The 19,968-nt window shown below is 37.0% G+C and overlaps 1 protein-coding gene across 2 annotated transcripts in view; it reads right to left on the reverse strand.

The window, feature by feature from the left end:
• Positions 1-19,968, reverse strand: part of rapgef5b (Rap guanine nucleotide exchange factor (GEF) 5b) — a 58,560-nt gene that overhangs the window by 18,621 nt on the left and 19,971 nt on the right. For both annotated transcript variants that reach the window (XM_077209195.1, XM_077209194.1), the window contains 2 exons: positions 13,621-13,730; positions 12,896-12,996 (listed from right to left, as the gene is read on the reverse strand). In XM_077209195.1, coding sequence (XP_077065310.1) covers positions 12,896-12,996; positions 13,621-13,730 — 211 coding nt within the window. The remainder of the gene's footprint in view (positions 1-12,895; positions 12,997-13,620; positions 13,731-19,968) is intronic.

Below are 19,968 nucleotides of genomic sequence, written 5' to 3' on the forward strand. Positions count from 1 at the left end.
TTGCCTGGAAGCGTTCGGTGCCTCTGTTCATACATCATCTCGCTGTGAAAGTATTTGTGAAGGAATGGTGCGTGGTGACCTTGAGCAAGACTGCTAATGTTTTTAATCCCACTGCGCCGTGATGGCGACAATCCTTATCTGCCATGCAGAACGACTGAGCGCTTCCTCTGTGTACAGTAACGGGCCACATTTAAACTTATCTGGGTAACCTTTGTTAAAGAGATTCATTTCATTCTGGAAAAAGATAAAGAACTATATCACTCACCTCAGTCCAACCTGCAAACTTATAATTAAGTTTCAATTATATAGGTCCTGCAGCAACTTCTCACTACTCCACACCAACCCCACTATAATCTATAGCTAATAATAGAGAGCCAAAAGAAAGAGACACATACAGTGACCAAGAAGAAAGAGGGAGAGCAGGACATTAAATGTCCCTTAATACGCCTGACCTCTCTGCTGATCCCACTGAAACTCACTATTACTCTCATAATGACACTATTACTCGGATGAGACCGTAATGACTGATATGCATTCACTGTTCATTCCACTTTAATTTGCTCTGAGAGCAAATGGTGAAATTTAGATTCCTACAGAGACATCAATCGATTTTCTCATCTGATCTACAGATCGACAGAATCTCTTGGTTTTTGGCTTGTGAGAATAATTTAGATGCATTAAACGTACATTCTGAAAACCAAATGGAACAACTTTAAGCAATTCCTAATTTTGTGCCTCCCTTGTGGAAATATTAACAAATATTTAAAAACATAAGTACATTTGTGACACTGATCATGAACCTCTTTGTACAGAAGGGCAGATGTTTTTCTTACATTGAAGTGCAAGATGTTATATGGATGCTTCTTAAATCATGCTGGAGAACATGATCATCAACTTGTGGAGTTTTAAATGCTGCTGAGATTAAAGCAAAAGCAGAACAAACTAAATACTAAGACATTCTGGAATTTATATTTATTTTTCAATTCAACTTTATACTCAAATAATTAATCTGATATTATAATTTGTAATGATTTTTGTATTATTAAATTAAATAAATGCAAAATAATGTGGAAATATTTTCACAAGTGGTTAATCTGTACATTCCGAGTTTATTTATTAAAACTTTTATCATTGAGACATAAAAAATAATGATTTTCAAAGTGACTTTGGCACTGTAAATGGAAGTTATAATCGTTATTGGAGAAAACGGCTTATAATGAGACACTGAGGAAACATTACACTCACTAAACGCATGCCCGAATGCAAAATAATACAATCCACCCCTCTTGGCAAGAGTATCAATAAACATTATTGCCAAGATCAAAGACAAACTGGCAAAATATACACAAATATTCTTTTGGTGTAAAATAAACTTCTATAAAAAACTTGATATCTTATGCAGTTGTGCCTATCAATTAGACTATTGTACAAAAATTTGGGGTTGGTAAGGTTTTTTTTTATGTTTTTGTTTAAGGCTGCATCAATAATACAGTAAACAACTGTTCACTGTCTGACAAAAACAAAAACTGAAATATGGTAAAATATTATTATAATTTAAATGAGCTGTTTTCTATTTTAATATTTAAAATGTGACTTATTCCTGTTATGACAAAGTTGAATTTTATATTTTATATATAAAATGATTTTGGTTAACAATTTATTTTACAGTGTCCTTGTTACCCATATTACATGTAGTTACTATAGTAACAACAGTAAATTATGCACAATTACATGCAACTAACCCTAAGCCAAATACTAATCCTATACTTATAGTACATGCTTAATTATTATTACTCCAGTAGTTAAATGTATAACTGAACTGTAACACGGACACCTTAAAATAAAGTATAACCTGATTTTGCATTTAAAATTGCGGGAAGTTACACAGCGTTAGTGTCTTTTAGGTGCTAATACTAAGTAAACGGTAAATATAAATGTAGGTCTTAAGGATCCCTGAAACTGTAATTAAATAGAGCCAAACTGCATAAACAGACTACAGCAATTCATCAGAGTCACATTTTAAAGCACTCTGTTTAGTTTATTCCAATTACCACTAAATTAGACGTATGCATCACAAAGAGAAGCAGGAGGGTCAGGGGGAGGAAGGGAGGGAAAGAGAGAATAATGAATGAGTGTTTTCTGAAGCAGTGTATGGTGACAGAGGGATTCCTCCATAAGCTCGAAATCCAATTAGTGACAGTCTTCCTGCGAGCTGCGGTTTGAGTGTGCTGCATTGGCACTGTTGTAAATTCTTCTTTAATTTCACACTCACTTCCTTGAGCTTTGAGCGTTCTGCTCTACTGCTCGCATCATTATGGTAATCTGCAGCTAGCAGCTGTACACACCGCGCCAGTGGTCCTTGCTTACTCACAGACAGACACTGTCTGTCCGAATATGCAATGCGCTTCCCAACACAGTGACAGAATGTAAAAATAGAGTATGTCAAATGAGTATGACTTCCAAAACACAGTATTCATAATACTGGATGACGTACTGCATGTGCGGAAGCTCGTTTCCGCTTGTTTTTATTGAAGAACTAAAAAAGGTACGACTTTATCTCAGGTCTCTTTTTCTTGCAAACGATTAATAAATAATCCTTTTTAATTAATAATCCTTTTCAGCCCCAAATGACACCCTGAAAGGTCATCCAAACTGCTTTAACAGGAAAGCTGCACTCTCACCACATTCTCTCCAGACTCACACAGTTACACAGCAAACGAGTGAAGGAACATAGAGCTTAATCAGTTCCTCACTAATCATTGAAACTGTCTACACTGCAAGTGTGCATCTTTATGATGTGCTGTGCCACTTGAAACGGTGCTAAACTAGTTAAACTAAATCTAATAATACAATCAGCTGCTGCACACACACACACACACACACACACACACACACACACACACACACACACACACACACACACACACACACACACACACACACACACACACACACGTGCACACACGCACACTAATTTGAAGAGACACTTTCACAAGAGCTCTCGATATTCTGCAGCAGCATTAACCTGACTCACTCTTCTCTTTTTCAGTTCTTCACTTCTTTCTCTCTTTTTTTTTTGCTACAACCAAAACAGGATGCATTTTTCATTATCTGAAAAATGAAGGACTTTACTGCAGCTGAACGTGCCACTTCTCCTGGAAAAAAAACTCAGACTGCTGCTCTGCAATGAGAACCAGCAAAAGATTAGACGCACTTGTCTTCCCTAGGAAAAAAAATACATGTTTAATCCATGCTAATTGTGCATGTAGCAAACTATTCAACTGACCATGACTAAGAGTGTGGACTGAATTTTGAATCAGATTTCTATAAGATATAAAGACTGGGATGTCCGAGCCATTTTTCACACCCTTTTTTCATATTTCACAAGATAATAAAAAAGTTATACATTAGATTTTGCTTAAATCTAAGCTGAACTATATTAAAATTAAATCTGAATTAAATTTTAAACTAAATTAAATCTGAACTATACTTTTATAACCTTTAAGATTTTTGCCTTTTGACACTATTTTTATGACACTAAAGTATACTTCCACACCAAATTCTTCGTAACACACGGGGAAAAAGAAATATCATTCTCATAACTGTATCATAAAAAAAATATTTTCAAACAACGTAACTCAAATCCCATTCTCATTACAATAACGCAAAATAATTGTCCTTCCCATTACCGTAGCAGAAAAATCGCATTGCCATTACTGTAACTAAATAGATCTCATTGTCATCCCTGAAACACGAAATACATCTCATTCTCATTACCGTCACACGAAATACATCTCATTCTCATTACCATCACACAAAATTAAGGCTGAGCGATTTTATCGATTCTGCGATATAAATCGATATTTTTTTTCCCAAAAAAGTATCGATTTTTTCAGCCGCGAGTATCGATACATAAGTCCCATTCAAACCCCCCGTGTTTACCCCCATTCGCTTTAAAGCTCGGACGTTTTCAGTTATGCTGTTGGTACTGGAGAAAATAGAAAATACACGTAGGCTACTATTTATTATTGATATAAAGACGTAATCTTGAACATGTTTATCTCGCCAGCCAGTTCTATATATAATAATATTAAATTATAATAATATTGTCTGTTATGCAATTTTGCTATTCGCAGTCCAGAAGAGAGAGATCTCTCACGCGGAGCCACAGCGCGCACAACACACAGCCCCGCTTAATGACTGACAATGAGGACAGAACTAAACATTCAAACGTGGTTACACTTTAGATCTGGGTTAATATTCAAATTTTATTTTAGATTTCGGCTTTCAGAGATTATAAAAAGAAGATATTTGAGATGAAACCAAACTAACTGCATTATGTCTAGAGCAAATTCCTTCCCTTCACAGCGATGCGCTGTCATTTCTTCCTAAAACCCAAACGTACCGTCATAATCAGCACGATCGGTGATTGTTTTAAAATGCAGTCTCTACTGTTGCTAAATTGCGGACGGGTTTAATCATTAAAAGAGCTATTAAAAAGCACAAACATCTGCGCAAGAGACGCTGTTCACAAGGCGACGCACGCTCTGAAATGGACTGCAACGAGACAAGAAAAGTATAGGCTACTTAACTTTGGGCTTCATGTGCGCATCTAAACTATCAAATATACATAATAATATAAAAATGACCAGCTCTGAGATTCACTGAAACAGTTTATTCACTTAAACAGTTTATGTCTTAAATGGACTTTAATAGTTAGGAGAAAATGATGGTGCATCAGTCACCTATTAGATCTGCACTCGGTCTTAAAGGGGCAGCGTCTAATAAACCTGCTGACGATTGAGCCATTAATGTGAATCAAATAACAAAAGGCAGAGAAAATCACTCACAGCTCTTGAATGAATAACTTAAACTTGTCCAGTCAGAGACATATATTGTGTAAATCAAGTTTTTAGTTTTCAGTTCAAATAATTCACTCCAAGTAAATGGAACATTCACAAGATGTCACCAAAATCACTCTGTCCCCTTTAAATCTTTCAGAAAATGATGGAAGTGTATCGAATTATATCGAATCGTATCGTCAGCTGAATATCGTGATATATATATCGTATCGTGAGCTGAATATCGTGTATCGTTCTCATTCTCATTACCATCACACGAAATACATATTCTCATTACACACAAAAAAATAATATATTATTTATATGAAATATTGTTTATATTATAATATATATTTTATTGATTTAAAATGAAAAACAAATTAATTAATGTAAAAGTAAATAATTATTTAAAAATAAATGTAATCGCCATAAAAATTATGTTATAATTCTGGATCGATTCTGAGAATTTAAAAAACGATTCTGAGCTTAGTTTTTAACCGCAAATGCGCAATGACGAAACAAGTTTTAGAAACACTAGCATTCTGCTTGGTTCCAATTCCTCACACACACCGCTCGAACCTTTCATAAAATAATCTTTAATAAAGTTTGGAAAGGTTGAAGCGAAATACAAGGACATTCGTGGGATATTCGGGAGTTTGGAATGCAGTGGGCTTATTTATTAAAAATATGAAACTCACTGGCAGAAGGCTGCTTTCAATTTCAAATACTCCTGCGCTCTTTGTGAAGAGCACTCGCGTATGTGGCTGTGTGCAACTCCGTGTAAGTGGTTAAATGCACTTGCATCTCAAAATATGTTTTATTACGCAAAATTAATGTAAACACATTCAGTTATGTCTTAAAGGTGCAACGTGTAATTTTTAGCAGTATCTAGTGGTGAGGTTGCGAATTGCAACCAACAGAAGTTACGGTGGCCGACAGGAAAATATGTCATCGTCTGAGACAGCAGAGAGTAGCTAGTTAAGCAATGAGGTTTCTTTACAAAGATAAATTAAGAAATTAGGTTTACTTAATTATTCAGTAAAACGATATGTTATTGCGAATATTATTGTTACTTGTTCATCATTGTGTCAGTATTTTATTCGCTGACTTTAGCTAGCTTCTTTGCACAAAGAATAACATAGTGACGAAACGTGTTTGTCCATTTAGGGCTACTGTAGAAACATGTTTGAGCATTTCAATGTAAGGGGACCCGGGGGGTGTGTAGATTGAAATGGCTCTTTCAAAGGAAATAAAAACATAACGGTTCATTATGTAAGGTCTTTGTACACCACTCAAAACATAGTTGTTATGTATATGATATTGCATTTCTGTCAACAGATCCTCCTAAATATTACACAATACACCTTTAAGGGCTTAAACAGACAGGACAAAAACATTACATTTCAAAAGAGATCTGTGCATTAGTGTGCTGCTGTCTATGATGTCATCAGTAATAATCAAACAACAGTAAAGATGAGAAAGAGAATAAACACTCACAGCTCTTGAATGGAAAACGTTCAGATACTTTTAAATACTGAAAGCACTCTGTTTATTGCTTGTAATGTTTTGATGTTCGTCTATTATTTACTAGGCTACTTGCTTTTGTTTTTAAGCTACATTTAGTTTATGTATTTAAAATCTAAGCATACTATTGTTTTAATTACATTTTTAACTTGTAATTATATGAAAAAAGTACTTATAATTACATATGTAATTAAGTAAAAAAATATTTTAAGATTAAGAAACTAATTAATAAATAAGAAAAACAAAAGTGAGGTGCCAAGAGATTCCCACCCCTACTATTTTTGATGTTGATGAAATTATCCAAAATGCGTTTTCAGGAGATGCATTCCTGATAAGATACCATTTACAATCATTATGAATACTCAGGCATCCTGGAATACTGTTTAAACTCGTATTATAAAGGAAAATATTTTTGAAAACCTTGGCTAAACAACAGCAGAAACTATGTTTTGCTTTTTCTCTCATAATGGAAAAAGTAGGTCTAACTATATTCTTGGCGTCTCTTGCATCTTCCAACCTCTTTCAAGCTCCTCCACCCACACTGCAGGAACGATCAGACAGAGTGTGTCAGCTTGACTTGAAAACATGATGTGAAAAAGCTGAGAGTTAATGACCACCTCAATGACAGCGGCAAACCCTGGAGGTCAAATGAGCTGCTGTTTGATGCTTTGATGGACAGCTGAGGGATACCACAGTTCACGGTCTGCAGACTCAGACCCGGTCAGCTGCTTATGATATTGACAGATGCATACAAGAAACCCCAGCATGCAGAAAAAGGAAAATGAGACTGTTACAGTTAATGAGAGGATGTGACAGATGATTCACTTTAAACAACTTCATCTCATTTAATGTTTGCTCCAAATTCATCGGCATTCTTGAAAAGCTCATATACACAATCCCTCTCCTAGTTTTGTTTTTTGATGTTTTTACTCAAATTATTCCCGTTTTCCATAAATCATGGATGATGAGCTCTGACAGCTTCGGGCCAATTATGCTCAGGATTCGTGAGCTGAGTTATCATCATCAATGAAGCAATTCCCACAAGTCTCTCCATTAACCATGTGGACAGGGTTTGATTATCGCTCATTGAGCCGAGCTTGCCAATTACCCTCAGCAGGCCTGAGCAGAGCGCCGTTCAGGTGATTGACTTCATTTACAGCAGAAATAGAAGATATTGGATCAGGGAAGAAAAATCAATTCAGGTTTGGATTTGTTAAAGAACACATGAAATACAGTTACCAACCTGATCTAGATATAGATCTAAACGTTTTTTGCTTTTGAATGCAAAGTAAATTACAAATGAAATCATCACCATAACAAATTTAAGGGAAAGGTTAAAGTACACTATCGATTAAAAGTTTGTGGTCGGTGAGATTTTTTTTATGTTTTTGAAATTAGTATCTTATGCACACTAAGGCTCCATTTATTAGATAAAAATACAGTAAATAGTAGTATTGTGAAATATTATTGTAATTTAAAATACTTTTCTATTATAGAATTGTAGACAATGAATGAAATGTATCCTTGTAATGGCAAAGTTAAATTTTCAGCATCATTACTTCACTCTTGCATTATTTCAGCAACATTACTTCAGTGTCACATGATCCTTCAGAAATCATTCTAATATCCTGATTTGGTGCTTAAGAAACATTTCTGACTATTACCAATGTTGTGTAAAATTGAAATCACTTTATTTTTGTGGAAACAGTGATTCAGTTCTTTTCAGGATCCTTTGATGAGTGGAAAGTGCAAAGGAACAGCATTTATTTGAAATCTTTTGCAAAATTATAAATGTTTATACTGTCCCTTTTGGTCACTTTTGGTCAATTTGATGTGTCCGCTCAATAAAAGTATTAATTTCTTTCATTAAAAAAATAAACAAAAATCTTACTGATCCCAAACTTTTGAACGAGATTGTATTTTAGAATTTCTTAAGTTTTGGTACATCCATTTACAATAACGTGTTTTTTTGTGTGTTTTTTCCCCCCCTTTTTTAGTTTTACATACAAAAGTCTTAATGGCTCGGTTTATTTCAGGTTTTATTCTATATTTTTAAAGTGGTCTTATTCTTTTGGACCACACTTGATGCTATGAGTTTCTGTTTAGCATTGTATGTCTTTTATCAGTGTTATACAGTACACCAAATCAATGATTTCTGTATTAAATGCAGAGCACTGCAAATTGAAAAAGACATGTTCATTACTAGAGAAAATCCCTGGTATTGAACACAGAGGAAACTTTACATTCATCAAACAAATGCTACATTCAAAAATATAATAACCCGATATACCCTCTTGGCTTGAGGATTGACAAAATAATCAAAGACGAATTGGCAATGAAATGGCTCAGATTTCTTCCTCAACCCAGTTGTTTCTTTACTATCGGCAGAAGTCTCCTGGAATCCTCAGGCAAACACACACAGACTGAATGCAGAAAAAAATATGTCATTACTGAATGAATCCCTAATTGTAACGTTTCTTGCATGTTTGAGCATAAAATATTTTTTAATAAACAAAAGCAATGAACTGCAGGCAAACACATAAAAGTACCAAACCACTACAGAGTTATTTTTCCTCTTTCTTTCATTGCACATCGTCTTGCTTATGCATTTACTAGCATTAAGATATGCCAAGAGCTCCAGCTCTGTAGGGAGATACAGTTGGGCTGGATACCTTTCATTTAGAAAAAACAATAAAACAACCTCTGCTCTCCATAACCGAATCAATACTTTTACTGCACGCTTCCCTTCGGCTTCATACGTTAAACAACAAACATTTAAATCCCTTTGTGTGCAGAAGCAGGCGGTCCTGCAGGATGTAAACACGGAATTCATACGGGATCAGCTGATGGATACTTCAGAAGCCGTATGAAATCAATACTGAGCCCTATCAAACTCCCTACACATGTGAGGGGTGTGCAAGCATGACAATACACCGGCAAGCCTCATGTCCCCTGAGACCTGTCCTCTGGGAATCTCGGTCTCTCCTTCTGTCTGTCTAATTCTTTCTTTGTCTCTCTGCGTTTACAAGAACACACTATTTATACCAATACACCAAAATATACACATTCAACGGTTTAGAAAAACTATGTATGGATCACCTGGCAGTCTGAGCTAATGCAGTTATGGATGCATTTCAAAAATAGCGTCAAACTCATTTATTATCCGTCATAGCATTTAAACCATAATAGATTTATAGTGTGGACAAAACCATCCCAGTAGAATAGAGCTTACCAGGCAGTTAGAAGTGAAGCCACTTCATCTGACAGTTCATAGATCATGGCGACCTTTTCTCTCACCACTATATCACTGTTTACCCTGTCAACACCTAAAATATATTTCAGATATATAATAGAATGGTGACAATAAGATACATACTTCATCAGCACAAAGATTTTAAAAGAACAGTTCAACTACATATTTGATTTATATCCTAATTTCCGTCTTTAGGAATCTGTATGTCTTTCTTTGTTCCATGGAACACAAAGAGAGAAGTTTAGCAGAAAGTAAATGGGGACTATACGGTTGTCAAGTAAGATTTTCAAGGAAAGATTTTCAGCTAATAATGACTTCTGAGTGTTTTTCAGAAGACTTGCAAATACATCGCAAACATCATATTGACTACTTTTATGATGTATAATATTCTTAGAGCTTGAAATCTCCAGCCCACATTCACTTGCAGTGTGTGAAAAAGAGAAACAAAGGTGTGGCTTGCACACAAAAGTAAGGGTGTGTTCACACTTGTAGTTCGATTCGCTTTGCTTATTCCTGCAGTGTCCTGGTCCACTAAGCGTTCACATTGGCATTTTAGCACTGAATCTAAAGATACCAAACCTAAAGGCATAGGGATATGTTCAGAACCTGATTTTATTGCATTTTATTACGTATATATTTCGGGACGGAATTTACTGAACATCCAAAACAAAGTTGTGTGCTGGTCTAAATGTGGTCGTTGTATGTGTGTAGCCTACATACAATGGTATTTTGACCAGCTGAGAACTCATGAAGAGCTTATAAAATGTGTAATGCCGTCAAAAAAGCGTCAGGAATCCCTCCGTCGAACACAAACGAAGATTTCCTGCGAAGAGATAGTTCTGATGCCTGTAACGAACTGTGGTGGGCAACATTGCAACTATGCGAGAAAAAAACAGGTATGCTTGAGCATTCTGTCCTTCATGGCCGTTTATGGTTCGTTTGCATGTCTTTGGTCTGTGTTGTGCTCATATTTGATTTGAAATTGATTTGATTCAGAGTTCGTTTGGAAGCGGACAGAGACCCCCATCTTTTCAGGGGTCTCTGTCCTCTTGTTTGGTTCGACCAGGGTTCTGATGGCAGCCTTCACACTTATTCAAATGAACTGCACAAACAGAGCAATCGCACCAGGGTTCGTTTTAATCAGACCAACCCTGCCAAGTGTGAATTTAAAATTCTAAATGAGAATTTTCAGGGGGAAAAAAGAAAAAAAATTCTAAACTGAATTTTCATTTTCATTTGAACTCTCTTTAAACCTATTCACACTCCACGTGTACTCTTTTTGGTAATTAATAGGAGTATAAGTGGTGTGCTTGTCCAAATAGCATCTTTTCCTCTGTTCAGCAATGGAAGAGAGTTCTGGAACTGCACTGAAAGCAGACAGAAGAACTGCAGCAGTGCAGGATTTAAACAGACAAGACTCTGTGCGCACAACAGAGAAGTGAGCTGAACTATAGCGATTAGCTATCAATGTCTTTAATTAGGTTAGAACTCACTCCGCTGGACTGGCTCGCCATACAGAGGGAGGGGGAACACCCACCGCAAAGTCAGGCTTTTTCTAAGGGGAAAGAACACTTACTCATTCCTCTAATCTAGTCTGAGACACATAACAGCTTGATATCGAACACACGCTACTTCAGCAACTCAGAGTACTAATGCAGAGTGCATTCATACTACTTATAATGGCTTGAAAATTAATTTGTTTCTTTGTTCAGCTTCAAAACACAACAAGAGTCACAAATCCCACTGTTTCACTCCAGATTTGACCCAGACCTAATGGCTTCAGGGCTACGGAGATGTTCTATTCCCTATGGAGAATCTAAATCAATACTTTTTTACTACAAACATTCTGTCTGGAAAAACAAGAATGATTTAAGCCTGGCAGGCAGAATATCTCTCCCTGAATGCAAGGATCCATGCATTAGTTCTATAGTTTTAATTCATATGTCCCAGATATGACAATGCTATAAAAATTCAAGCATTTGAATGATAAATTATTCTGTGCATCCCAATAGGTGAAACTATCCCACAATCTGCATTTTTCACTTTCAACCACCTTGTTTAACTGTTGCCAGCTAAAGATGGAGTGCAGCATGCCATCCATGACGGGCAGGACATTAAAGCCAGCAGGAGATAATAACTCTGTACCAGCAGGATATAGTCGGGCAGTCAGCTAAAAGTAGATCACTACTATCACATCATTTACCTTCTAGCATGATAACAGAACCAGGAAATATACTGCTGTTTGAAATACATGCCGCAACATTTTTTGAACAGCAGGTGACAATGTTGATAGATGTTTGTGCCACAAAAATTAAAGTGCAGCGTTGATAGAAAGTATAGTAGATAGTAGAGTATTTTCTTTATTTTCAGAAGGTTTCCAGAAGGTTTTTAAGACTTGTACCTTGTTTTGAATGGTCTAGGTACTAGATTCAGGTCTACTATTCCTAAAATATGATCATTCGATCTCTTAAAGTGATAGTTCACCCAAAAATGAAAATTACAAAACTGTAGGGCTTTCTTTCTTCTGCGGAACACAAAAGAAGATATTTTGAAGAATGTTTTAACTGTTTTTGTCGATTTAATCAAAGTCAATGGGGTACAAAAGACAATGGACCCTACTGAATTTAATTGCATGGACAAAAAAGGATTTATTTTGTCCAAAATCTCTTCTTTTGTGTTCCATAGCAGAATGGAAGTCATAAAGGTTTGGATAAACACAAGAGTGTGAATTTTCATTTTTGGGTGAACTATCAGTTTAAGAGATGGGATGATCATGTTTAAGAAGATGGAAGATTTTCAGACCAGTGTTATTTTAGTATTCTTTACAATTATTATAATAGTATGTATTGATATTTTAATTAATTTTCAGTTTTCATTTTAATTTTAGTTTCAGTAATTTATTTTGTACTTTAGGCATCTCTATTATTATTATTATCTTACTTTAGAATTTTTTTAGCTTTAATTAATTTTACCTAAATTTTAGTTTTAGTAATTTTAGTTTTATGAATGTTGCCATTTTGTTTCAGCTTTTTTCAATTAACAAAACAATTTGAATGGTTTATTTTAATAGTTTTCAGCCCTGTTTCATTCTTCTATAGTGAAAAAATACTCATAATAAAACGTAAGTTATATGACAAGAAATACAGCCAAGCCTACAGATCTCCGCATAATGGAAAGACACCTGTTAGATTAGGCCTCAAAATCAGTTGAGAAAGTCAGCAGAGAACATCTATACGTGGGTCACGAGTCACGACTATGATAAAAGGTGACGGCTCACCTGTCTCTCTGCTCTGGGGGCTCTTTTGCTCCTCGTCCAGCCTCAGGTGGCCCAGCAGATGCTCCAAAACCCTTTCAGGGGCGGCAGGCACGGCAGCGTACCTGTGGGAGACAGAAGAGTCACTGGAGTCTTCCTCTTCGATGGAGGACAGGGAGTGACTGCTGCACCAGCCTTCCTCCTCGCCCTCTTCCTCCGTGCCCTCCTCGTCAATATAACGGAAATACGGCACGTCGAACGTAGGCACGGTGGCTCGGTCTGTGCTGCAGGTATCGGAGGACTCGTCCTCATCCTCGTCTTCCTCCTGTTCCACCAGAGCGGCCGGCATCAACCTGTCGTCCATGCGTGGGTCCGGGGCCACTGCACGCCTGCTGCCCATGTCCACATCGGCGCCGACTTACCACATTGACCCGGAGGAATCGAGGAGTCAAAAGCCTGACTGCGCTCTGGAGCTTCTGCTTTAAGATCCCTCAGAAGGGCTCCATAGGAAAGAGCGCACGCCAATGCAGCACATCCTCGGACGAGTGTGTGTGTGTGTGAGTGTGATTGAGCTCGTTAGAGAATTACTTCAGGGAGATGAGAGATATAAATAAAGTGACAAAGAGGCAGGGCTGGACAGATTACATGAAAGACGGAATGACTAGAGTGAGAAATGAGAGACGAGAGAGAAAGGGTGTGCGCGCTCTGGAGCTCCACTCGCATGTGAGAACGGGTGTGTGGCTGCTTACCTCCCAGTCCAGGAGGAGGAGGAGGAGGGAGCTCTCGGTGACGTCTTTCTCTGAAGCACCTCGTGGCTCCTCTCTCTCTCACACACACGGACTGCTGCGTCACCGGGGGGCTGCGGGGGGAGAGAGAACATTATCACCAGGGAGATTCCCTGTCTTCCCGTCCCTGTCTGTCTCGCTCCCCTGATTTCCATCACAATACAGTTTTAAATTAAACATCCCACATCAAATGGCGCCGTTCAATGGGTTCGTTTTATCGTGACCCAACACAATGCTGCGGTAGCGCTGCTCAGCACGAGGCTGCATTTAAAGTTGAATTAATTCAACTGATTGAGTTATTTGATATTGCGTAATCATGAATTGCAAGCAGATTAGGCTGAAATATTATGTGTGTGTGCTGAGCTGGTTTGTTGGTTGAATATATATTTATACAGTACGTACATCTATGCATAATGTGTAATGAAAACATTTGAACACAGGGATAGTCCATGTGAAAATGAAAATTCTGTCATCACTCACTCACCCTAACCATGTCTTTCTTCTGTGGAACACAAAAGAAGATATTTTGAAGAATGTTGGTAACTAAATAGTTCATTTGTGTCCAGCAGAAGAAAGAAATGCATTCAGGTTTGAAACAATGAGAATTTTCATTTTTGGGTGGACTATCCCTTTAAGTCAAACTTGAAAAAATATATGATTATTAGAACAATTAGAACAAAATATCAAACAAAGAATGATTTATTTTAAAGATAGCACAAACATTATCTATCTATCTATCTATCTATCTATCTATCTATCTACTCAATAATCCCATTGTCACATGGATGGCAGGTAAATATACTTAATTCACCCACAATTAGAGGGTGTTGCAAAAATAACTATAATTTGGACCCTTGAAATTTTGGATAAAATAAAATAAGGCAATATGTCAAAAACTTTTGTGGCCATTGTAGATGTATATGTGGATGGGTATATGTATGTGTATGTGTATGAAGGAAAGGTGCTCTGAAGCAACATTCCACTGCTTTTGTCCTGTAAAAGCCATGTCACTTTGCCCGGTGTGTGTTATCAATCTTCCACAGATCTCTGAACATTTTGAAACACACACACACACACACACACACACACACACACACACACACACACACACACACACACACACACACACACACACACACACACACACAGAGAACAAAGCACTCAATCTGTCCAATCTACAATATTCATACACACCTAAAACTCAACCTATAATTGCAAACACAATTCACTATATCAGTGACATAAACATCTCAACAACTGCGTGCAATGCTGTACAATGTGCTCAAACTAGTGTAGACTAAGCCAGCCATGCAGGACTCTCATGTACTGTCTAAAATGGAAAGAAAGTTTGAGAGTTTGTATCTAATTATGTTCTGATATGAATACTTAAAAACAGCTCTGGACTCTGAACTCCAGTAAAAGGTCTGTTTGCTGTAGTTTAGCCAGCATGTGAACTGTGTGTCTCACTAGTGTGTGTAAATATGGGTGTGAGCATCTCATGCCTTCCATAACGCTTGTGCCAACAACATACGGACCGGGATCTTACAGTCACTCTTCGAAAAACATCCTCATTACAGCACTAGGAGAAGTGCATTTCAAGTTAGCAGTGCAATTAATGGATAGATCATGCAGAGTTTGTGTGTGTGTGTGTGTGTGTGTGTGTGTGTGTGTGTGTGTGTGTGTGTGTGTGTGTGTGTCTTAATGAGCTGGTTTTCATTCTCTCTGTCCTTAGACTACAGCAAACAGCACATCAGTCAATGTGGCGCGTGTGTGTGCCCGTAATTAGGCAGACAGACAGGCTGGAAGGACCAGCACTTTTCTGCTCTAATTGCTCATTGCACTGAAACACTGAGAGACCGCCAATGATCTTGCACGAACGAATGAACGAACACACACACACACATACGGATGCATGTAATCACTGCAACCCCCGCACACTCTCATGACAATCAGCACAAACTGCATTTAAAAAGCCACAATCTCAGACTCATCTCCCCAGGCAGAAGTTTCTGCTTGGCTTTGGATTGGCAAAAAGCTCCATTGAGCTCCATCCAGATTGGGGGGGGGGGGGGGTAATATTATAATATAATATTATATTATAAAGCGACAGAGTAATATTACACAGGATCGAAATGTGGCATTTAGTGGCATTTAGATGTGCTCGCGCTTTTGTGGGAAGTGAATTGGAAACATTTAGCCACAATGCCACAATGGCGTCAGTTGCAGGCTGGAGGCAAATTCAAATGAGCAGTGCCTGTTTCATGCAACAATCTATTTGCATCATCTCTTTCTACCCACAGAGTATCTATTTGCATGCATTTTTTGAAGGGGCATCAATGGTAGTCTTAGTGTATTTGATGTCCTGGGCAAGGTCATCAAAAATGTAGGCAAAATGATATTAAGTGTTTTGCACACTACAGTTCAGAAATGAAATGTTTGGTGAGTGGTGCTAGTATGTTAATGCTCTATCGCCGTTTGAAAATACCATACCACCTAAACTAAACCCTTAAACTTGATAGTGTTAACAAAAGGAAACGCAAGATTAAAACACATTTTCTGAAGTGACAATGCCATTTTAGCTTACTTGCCTGAGAAAAGCCATTCTTATGGAGCAGGTTATGTGATGCAAACATCAAAATGTATTATTTAAGAAATGATGCACTATGGTAAAAGTGTTTTGAGGTCATAATAGTATTGTTCAAGCAATAATGCCTCTAGTGTTCTGAGTTTTGCAACAACAAAAAAATGCAAATATGCCACAACCTCGGACTGGAATATTTTCCAGGCAGAGATGAAGCAACAAAACTTGAAGTCATTTAAAAATTGTACTATCTAACGTAGAGAGTGAAATTGATGTGTAAATATTTTTGACTGGTTGTATGTTTTATGCTGGATTTAGTATTGTATGTTATACTGTATATACGCAAACTCAGCTGCCTATCTTGGCCAGGACACTCCTGGAAGAGATGTTTAATCTCAGTGAGTCTTTTCTCCTGGTTAAATAAAGGTAAATAAAAATAGTAAGAAAAAAATAAAATACATTTGGCTCAGAAATTTAAGGGGGCACATGCCCTTCATTCTAAAATGACATTTCTGGGTTGAGGAACATTAATCAACAAAAAACAATCAACACAATAATCTCACTTGACCGGGTACTACAGATGTCGTATTCCAGAAAAAAAGTTATTGTGAACTTGAGAGAAACACTTCAATCACACTAAAAGGTGTCCTGGTTAGCCCGCTCCATTCTGAAGTGACTGCATGCGTCATGATTAGAACTTGAAGACCAGTTCTGTGATTATACAGGGGCTGACGCAACACTTTTCTGAGCTTCAGTCGAAAGCTACAAAAGCCAGTCACCTTGTATTGTGTATATTGCATATGATGGGGTTAGATGATTGTAATGCATTTATGCATGGCACCATTCTCAGAGACAAAAAACTGTCACAAGACAACATATTGAATGTGTGACAACAGCCTGGTGGCGTTTTTCTTTTACGCTGTCACTTCACATTTTTGCTTTGTATCATTAAATAACAAAACCTCCAGAGCTCAGATCATTTGTATACAATGATCTATCTATCTATCTATCTATCTATCTATCTATCTATCTATCTATCTATCTATCTATCTATCTATCTATCTATCTATCTATCGGTTTTATTTATTATTATTTTGCATACTGTAATGCTATTATACTATATAATACTGGTATACTATATACACCAATGAAAAACATGGGGAAAATATGTTTTTTTTACGAGCACAGTTATGTAAATTGCAAATGTTTTTGTCACTGCAACACGGAGCAGAAGCCTCTGGAACAGTGCTATGTTTATGCAAGTGTCAAAACGACAATGTGATATTTTAAATCATTTCCTGGTCTGTTGATATTACTTTGCACAAAGGGTTCAAAATTCCTCCTGTAATAACAAATAACTTTTTTTTTCCATATGCATAATTTACTGCTCCTAAGTGTTACATGGATATAGAATATGATCTATAACAAAACCCACTAGATTAAAGCAACTAAAGATGAAAAAATAAATTAAACAACAAAATGTATTCCCTATTGCAAAAAACATGAAATATGTATCTAGGAAACAGACCCATAATAGCATAATGATAAAGACTTACAAAATGTCATGAAACAGTATGTACAAATTTCATGATATATTAATTTCATGCATATGCATTACAAAACCAACAACACAAACTAACTTGCAGACCAGAAAACATGATATGCTAGTTTTTTGAGATAGGAATTTTGGGTTTTCATGAGCTGTATGCCAAAATCATCAGTATTAAAACAATAAAAGACCTGAAATATTTCAGTTGGTGTGCAATGAATCTAAAACATATGAAAGTTAAATTTTTATCATTACATTATGGAAAATAATTAACTTAATCACAATATGCTAATTTTTTGAGAAGGACCTGTAGTTTAAATGAACATAAATGTATACACAATAATAATAATATATAATATGATTTGGAATCGGTAGATAAAGCTTTAAAAATGACTACATGTAAGCTTGCATTTCCGAGTCTCTGTATGCCTATGCATATTATCAACTATATAAACTAACTTCACAATTTTCACTTGCACTGATATAGCAAGATATTTTCTTCTTGCAGTGTAAATGCATTTATTTACTTCATATTCTTCAATCTCTTCATCTTCGGCAGAAGAGAGAAAAGAATCTGATTCCCTCGCGAGAAGTGAATCGCAGTTTCTCTATGTTTCAAGTCATATGTTGGTTCGCTACTGATGTCACACTTTCATGTGCACACACTCCATGAACTCAGGATCAAAGCCTGAGTTGACAGAGAAAGTTAATGATCAGCATCATGGTACCAACAAAGCCTGACTGAATTGGTTTGGTTTTGTCAACTTGAAACAAATCCTGTAACCCTGAGTTTGTTCAACTACCGTCATATAATTGCAGCCTCAGACATCATGGCCATGGACCGCTGGCTGAAACTCTAATGCATATGGCACACTTAACTGTAAACACTTCAGGAAGTTGTCATCTGATTGGGTTGGATTATACAGGATGTCCCAGAGATGTGTGCGTCATGCGAAATAAAGATGCCGTGAAGCCAAACCCCCTCATGGAAAAAGACCGCTGTCACGTTTACAACTGTGACAGTTAGCGCTTATGAGGATCAGCTAAATGCTGGATTTTCAAAAGTATGTGAAGTATGTAAAGTTTGTGGCATAGACTCTATAAAATACCTCCAAGAGTTCTACACATCAGTCTGTTATTGTAGGGACATGGACGTTACATTTTCAAGCCCCTAAACATGACGTGGAAAAAAATAACTGTGATTGGTTGTTTTACATGGCAGTCAGATGGCCTCTGGGCCGTCCTTGGCCAATGAAAGCTGCGATGTAGTCCAGACCTTCTGCCATCAGTCTGAAGGTCTGGCTACGCAAGACTTTTATGGTATAGGCCCCAGGTAATACGGAGAAAGAGTAAACATTGTTCCTTTATAGTACTTTTACTACCGACATTGTTTGTAACAATATGAAGAGGGTTGAAAATAGGGCTGTAGTCAAGACCACCTTTGTCGAGTCCAAGACAAGTCCAAGACCAAGACTAGTCGAGTCCAAGTCAAGACCAAGTCCAAAGAAGTTAGAGTCCAAGACTAGACCGAGTCCAAAAAGGTTTGAGTCCGAGTCAAGACCGAGTCCAGGACAGGAAAAAAGTCGTATCTATGACATTATCAAGTCATTTTGGGTTATTATTTGTTGAACTAAAAGCAAAAATAGTGTCACAACACCCAGGATTTTTAAGTATAAACATTCCCCTTGATATCATATAATCTTCTAATCTAAAGAAAAAAGAATGATGACATATGGTGATACCTCATAATAGCGGTGTTAAACTGATACAAACAACAACCCACTACTATTACAAATGCTAGGTAGGCTACTAGTAGCCTACTGAGTATTTGAGCAACTAAATGACAATATAGCTTCACTCCAGTAAAATATATCTGTGGTAGTTTCTTCACGTTAAACCAGGGGTAGGCAAGTTCGGTCCTAGAGAGCCGCTGTCCTGCAGAATTTAGTTCCAACCCTAATCAAATACACCTGAACAAGCTAATCAATGTCTTCAGGATACTAAGGCTATAGGCAGGTGAGTTATTTTTTCAGTGTTGGAGCCAAACTCTGCAGGACAGCGGCTCTCTAGGACCAAACTTACCTACCCCCGCGTTAAACCAAACTTTTATTTTGACGGGTTTCTGAGTGTATCTGACGATGAAATGCTGAAGATAAACGTGTACTTGAGTATGTGAAGTACA

This window comes from Siphateles boraxobius, unplaced genomic scaffold (genome assembly GCF_051911475.1).
Source record: "Siphateles boraxobius isolate OS27281-9 unplaced genomic scaffold, OSU_SipBor_1 12, whole genome shotgun sequence".
Classification (NCBI taxonomy): domain Eukaryota; kingdom Metazoa; phylum Chordata; class Actinopteri; order Cypriniformes; family Leuciscidae; genus Siphateles; species Siphateles boraxobius.